Source organism: Mesitornis unicolor, unplaced genomic scaffold (assembly GCF_000695765.1).
Source record: "Mesitornis unicolor isolate BGI_N332 unplaced genomic scaffold, ASM69576v1 scaffold10490, whole genome shotgun sequence".
Classification (NCBI taxonomy): domain Eukaryota; kingdom Metazoa; phylum Chordata; class Aves; order Mesitornithiformes; family Mesitornithidae; genus Mesitornis; species Mesitornis unicolor.
In genome coordinates this window covers 520-6,718 of record NW_010156229.1, presented here as the reverse complement: position 1 = coordinate 6,718, position 6,199 = coordinate 520, and the positions used below count along the sequence as shown (strand labels likewise).

Below are 6,199 nucleotides of genomic sequence, written 5' to 3'. Positions count from 1 at the left end.
GGCCGCCATGAAGAAGCACGAGGCCATCGAGGCCGACATCTCCTCCTACCAAGAGCGCATCCAGGTGGTGGTGGAGCTGGCCCTGGAGATGGAGTCCGAGGGCTACTACGACACCAAGCGCATCAGCGCCCAAAAGGACAACATCCTCCGCCAATGGGGGCTCCTGACCGAGCTGGTCCGCGCCCGCCGGGCCCGCCTGGAGCAGAACCTGGCCCTGCAGAAGATCTTCCAGGAGATGGTTTACATGATCGACTGGATGGAGGAGATGCAGGTAGAGCTGGGACGGACGGGAGCGGGCACAGGGGGCGCGTCCCCATGGAGGATGTGATGGGCCCCATGGTGTCGTTCCTCTTCCCCAGGTGCTGTTGGTGTCCAAGGACGTGGGGAAGCATCTCCTGGAGGTTGAGGACCTTCTGCAGAAGCAGGGGCTGCTGGAGGCCGACATTTCGGACCAGACCGAGCGGGTGCAGGCCCTCAACGCCGCCGCGCTCAAGTTCTCGGAGCTGGAGGGTAAATTTGGGAGGCGGGGAGCGGGAGGCGCTCGGCCTTGGGTCGACTGAGGTCTTTGGGGTGACGTAGGCCATCTCCAGTAAGAAGTGGTCCTCCCGGTCCAGGCTACCAACCCTGCGACCCCCAGATCATCTGCAACCGCGTCAACCACGTCCAGACGTGCCTGGAGGAGCTGGGGGAGCTGGCGGCGAAGAGGCGCAAGGAGCTGGAGGACTCGCGCCAGCTTTGGGCCTTCTTTCAGGAGATGGAGGAGGCCGAGGCCTGGATCCGCGAGAAGGAGCAGATCTTGGCTGCCAAAACCTGCGGCCGGGACCTGAGCAGCGTCTTGACGTTGACCAACAAACACAAGAGCATGCTGGGCGAGCTGGGCAGCCGCCGGGCTCTCCTGCATCACAGCATGAAGAGGGGTGAGCAGATTTTGGCCAAGAAACGCTTCAGCCCCGGGGGAATCCAGGAGAAAATGCGGGAGGTTCGGCTCCGCTGGAAGAAGCTGGAGGAGGTGACGGGGCTGCACCAGCAGCGGCTGCAGGAGGCCCTCAACTTCTTCCAGTTCAGCGCTGAGACGGACGACCTGGTGGCCTGGCTGCAGGACACTTACCGCATCGTCTCCAGCGACGACTTCGGCCACGACGATTATTCCACCCAAGCCCTTCTGCGGAAGCACCGGGCGGTGGTGGAAGAGGTGGAGAAGCACCGGGCGGCCGTCCTGGCCCTCCGGAAGCAGTTGGCTCTCCTGGCGCCCGAACACCGCCAAGGGGTCGACGTCCAGATCCGGGTGGTGGAGGTGGAGCAGCTCTACGGGGAGGTGGCCGAGGTGGCCGTGCTGCGGCAGCAGTGGCTGCAAGACGCCTTGGCCGTGTACCGCATGTTCAGCGAGGTCCACGCCTGCGAGGTGTGGGTGGACGAGAAGGAGCAGTGGTTGGAGAGGATGGTGGTGCCGGAGGAGCTGGATGAGGTCGAGGTGATCCAGCATAGGTGGGTGGTGGTGGAGGGGATTTGGGGTGCTCGGGGTCCCACGGTGGATCCCTTCCACTGCCGCCGTTTCCCCCCCCAGGTTCGAGAGCCTGGACCAGGAGATGAACAGCGTCATGGGGCGCATCTTGGACGTCAACCAGGTGGTGCAGCAGTTGGTGGACGGGGGCCACCCCAGCTCCGAGGAGGTCCGCTCCTGCCAGGACCACCTCAACAGCAGGTACTGGCGTGGGGAGGGGGCCTGGATGTGGGGCTGAGCCCATCCTTGGGGGTCAGCGATGGCCATGGTGGACCTCATCCTACTGGGGGCTCCTGGATGGGGGAACCATCTGTGGGGCTGCAGGTGGACCCCAATTTCTGGTCCTCAAAGCCTGGTGGGATGTCCCCATGGGGTCCAGCTCTGGTGCAATGGTCCAGGCCCATCCCAAGGGTTGGTGATGCTCATGATGGACCTCATCCTATTGGGGTGCTCCGTGGTGAGGGAAACCATCTGTGGGGCTGCTGGTGGACCCCAATTTCTGGTGCAATGGTCCAAGCCCATCCCAAGGATTGGCCATGCCCATGGTGGACCTCATCCTATTGAGGCTTCTTGGTGGGGACAATCCCATGGGGTCCAACTCCCCAGTGCAGTGGATCAAGTCCATCTGTGGGGCTGGTGATGCCCAAGGGGGACCTCATCCTGCCTGAGGGTTTCTTGGTGAGGGGAACCATCTGTGGGGCTGCTGGTAGACCCCAGTTTTTGGTCCTCGAAGCCTGGTGGGGACGTCCCCATGGGGTCCAACTCTCCAGAGCTGTGGTTCAAGCCCAAGCATTGGCCATGGCCATGGTGGACCTCATCCTATTGTGGGCTCCTTGGTGGAGGGAACCATCCATGGGGCTGCTGGTGGACCCCAATTTGGTCCTCAAAGCCTGGTGGGATGTCCCCATGGGGTCCAGCTCTGGTGCAATGGTCCAAGCCCATCCCAAGGGTTGGGGGACCTCATCCTCCTTGGGGCTCCTTGGTGGGGGCTCCATCTGTGGGGCCGCTGGTGGACCCCAATTTCTGGTGCAATGGTCCAAGCCCATCCCAAGGGTTGGGGGACCTCATCCTCCTTGGGGCTCCTTGGTGGGGACGTCCCCATGGGGTCCAGCTCTGGTGCAATGGTCCAGGCCCATCCCAATCATTGGCCATGCCCAAGGGGGACCTCACCCTATCGAGAGGCCCCATCCTGGTCATGTCCCACTCCCGTCCCCAGGTGGAACCGGGTGGTGGAGCTGGTGGAGCACAAGAAGACGCAGCTCAGCTCCGTCCTGAAGATCCAGAACTACCTCCTGGAGTGCGGCGAAATGAAGGCACAGGTGCGGGAGAAGCGAAAAGCCATCGAGGCCACCCAGTCGGGCGGCGGCGACCTGGGCGGCGTTTTGGCCTTGCAACGCCGCCTCTCCACCATGGAGGCTGCCCTGGTGGTCCTGGAGCCGCGCTTGGTGGAGCTTCAACGGGAAGGAGAAGCCTTGGCCGCCTCCCACCCGGGGAGGGCCCTGGAGATCCTGCTGCCCTTCGAGCAGATCAGCGAGGAGTGGGAGGCGCTGAAGCGGGCGCTGCAGGGTTGCGAGGACTCCTTGACGGTGGCCGGGCGGCTCCAACAGTTTATCCAGGACCTGGACAACTTCTTGGGTTGGTTGGTGAAGACCCAAGCGGCCGTAGCCTCCGAGGAGGTCCCCGATAGCTTGACAGAGGCGGAAAGGTTGTTGAACCACCACGCAGCCCTGAAGGAGGAGATCAACGGCTACGAGGAGGACTACGCCAAGATCCAGGCGGCCAGCGACCTCCTGGCCTTGGAGGAGGCCGAGGTGCCCTACCTCTCCCTGCAGGGGTGGCTGCAGAAGTTGGACGCGGGGTGGGGGAAGCTGCTGCAGAGCTGGGAGGCGCGGCGGGAGGCGCTGGTGCAAGCGCACGTCTTCCACCTCTTCCTCCGCGACGTCCAGCAGTGCGAGAACAGCCTCTACAACCAGGTAGAGGAAGGCTGGGCGGGCCTCGGGGTGGAGGTGGGGAGGATGGAGCGAGGAGGAGGTCTGGGTTGGGTTGGGATGGATGGAGGTGAGGAGAAGGTCCTGGTTGGGTTGGGATGGATGGAGATGAGGAGAGGGTCCTGGTTGGGTTGGGAAGGATGGAGATGAGGAGAAGGTCCTGGTTGGGTTGGGAAGGATGGAGAAGAGGAGAAGGTCCTGGTGGACCCCATAGTTGAGTTGGGAAGGACAGAGTGAGGAGAAGATCTCAGCCGAGTTGGGATGGATGGAGTGAGGAGAAGATCTTGGCTTGACTCCATGGTTGAGTTGGGAAGGATCAAGTGAGGAGAAGGTCCTGGCTGATTCCATGGTTGAGGTGGGAAGGATGGAGCAAGGAGAAGGTCCTGGTTTAGTTGGGATGGATGGAGAAGAGAAGGTCCTGGTTTGGTTGGATGGAGAAGAGGAGAAGGTCCTGGTTGGGATGGATGGAGAAGAGGAGAAGGTCCTGGTTGGGTTGGGATGGATGGAGACGAGGAGAAGGTCTGGGTTGAGGTGGGAAGGATGGAGAAGAGGAGAAGGTCCTGGTGGACCCCATAGTTGAGTTGGGAAGGACAGAGTGAGGAGAAGGTCTCAGTTGAGGTGGGATGGATGGAGAAGAGGAGAAGGTCTTTGTTGACCTCAATGTTGAGTTGGGAAGGATGAAGTAGAGAAGATCTCAGTTGAGTTGAGAAGGATGGAGAAGAGGAGAAGGTCTTGGTTGAGTTGGGAAGGATGGCGTGAGGAGGTCTCAGGTGAGTTGGGAAGGATCAAGTGAGGAGAAGGTCTCGGTTGACTCCATGGTTGGATTGGGAAGGATGGAGCGAGGAGAAGATCTCAGCTGAGTTGGGATGGATGGAGAAGGTCTTGGTGGACCTCATGGCTGAGTTGGGAAGGATGGAGCGAGGAGAAAGTCTTGGATGAGTTGGGAAGGATCAAGTGAGGAGATCTCAGTTGACCTCAGGGTTGAGTTGGGAAGGATGGAGCGAGGAGAAAGTCTTGGATGAGTTGGGAAGGATCAAGTGAGGAGATCTCAGTTGACCTCAGGGTTGAGTTGGGAAGGATGGAGCGAGGAGAAAGTCTTGGATGAGTTGGGAAGGATCAAGTGAGGAGATCTCAGTTGACCTCAGGGTTGAGTTGGGAAGGATGGAGCGAGGAGGTCTCCACAGTTGAGTTGGGAAGGATCAAGCGAGGAGAAGGTCCTGGCTGATTCCATGGTTGAGGTGGGAAGGATGGGATGAGGAGAAGGTCCTGATTTAGTTGGGAAGAATGGAGAAGAGGAGAAGGTCTTGGTGGACCTCAGGGTTGAGTTGGGAAGGATGGAGAGAGGAGAAGGTCTTGGTTGACCTCAATGTTGAGCTGGGAAGGATCAAGTGAGGAGATCCCAGCTGAGTTGGGAAGGGCCAAGCAAGGAGAAGGTCCTGGTTGGCTTCATGGTTGAGTTGGGATGGACGGAGCAGGGAGAAGGTCCTGGTTAGGTTGGGATGGATGGAGATGAGGAGAAGGTCCTGGTTGGGATGGATGGAGATGAGGAGAAGGTCCTGGGTTGGATGGATGGAGATGAGGAGAAGGTCTCAGTTGAGGTGGGAAGGATGGAGAAGAGGAGAAGGTCTTGGTGGACCTCAGGGTTGAGTTGGGAAGGATGGAGCGAGGAGAAAGTCTTGGATGAGTTGGGAAGGATCAAGCGAGGAGAAGGTCCTGGCTGATTCCATGGTTGAGGTGGGAAGGATGGGATGAGGAGAAGGTCCTGATTTAGTTGGGAAGAATGGAGAAGAGGAGAAGGTCTTGGTTGACCTCAATGTTGAGCTGGGAAGGATCAAGTGAGGAGATCCCAGCTGAGTTGGGAAGGGCCAAGCAAGGAGAAGGTCCTGGTTGGCTTCATGGTTGAGTTGGGATGGACGGAGCAGGGAGAAGGTCCTGGTTAGGTTGGGATGGATGGGGTGGACTCCATGGTTGAGTTGGGAAGGACAGAGTGAGGAGAAGGTCCTGGTTGAGTTGAGAAGGATGAAGCGAGGAGGTCTCCACCGTTGAGTTGGGAAGGATGGAGCAAGGTCTTGGTTGAGTTGGGATGGATGGAGAAGAGGAGAAGGTCCTGGTTGGGTTGGATGGATGGAGATGAGGAGAAGGTCCTGGTTGGGTTGGGATGGATGGAGATGAGGAGAAGGTCCTGGTTGGGTTGGGATGGATGGAGATGAGGAGAAGGTCCTGGTGGATCTCAGGGTTGAGTTGGGAAGGATGGAGAGAGGAGAAGGTCTCAGTTGAGTTGGGATGGATCAAGTGATGAGAAGGTCTTCGTTGACCTCAATGTTGAGTTGGGAAGGATCAAGTGAGGAGATCTCTGTTTAGGTGGGAAGGATGGAGAAGAGGAGAAGGTCTGGGTTGACCTCACTGTTGAGTTGGGAAGGATCAAGCGAGGAGAAGGTCAAGTTGGGATAGACAGAGTGAGGAGAACGTCCTGATTTAGTTGGGAAGGATGGAGAAGAGGAGAAGGCCTTGGTGGACTCCATGGTTGAGTTGGGAAGGACAGAGTGAGGAGAAGGTCCTGGATGAGTTGAGAAGGATGAAGCGAGGAGGTCTCCACAGTTGAGTTGGGAAGGATGGAGCAAGGTCTTGGTTGAGTTGGGATGGATGGAGAAGAGGAGAAGGTCCTGGTTGGGTTGGGTTGAATGGAGATGAGGAGAAGGTCCTGGTTGGG

At 59.0% G+C, this 6,199-nt stretch overlaps 1 protein-coding gene across 1 annotated transcript; it reads left to right on the top strand.

The window, feature by feature from the left end:
• Position 1: 1 nt before the first annotated feature.
• On the top strand, positions 2-3,474 carry LOC104540299 (spectrin beta chain, non-erythrocytic 4-like; the record flags this gene model as incomplete). The annotated part of the gene is made up of 5 exons (XM_010184107.1): positions 2-271; positions 360-510; positions 615-1,485; positions 1,565-1,702; positions 2,718-3,474. Coding segments are annotated over 5 exons (2,187 nt in total), but the record flags the coding sequence as incomplete, so codon positions are not given.
• Between the last annotated feature and the right edge of the window lie 2,725 nt (positions 3,475-6,199).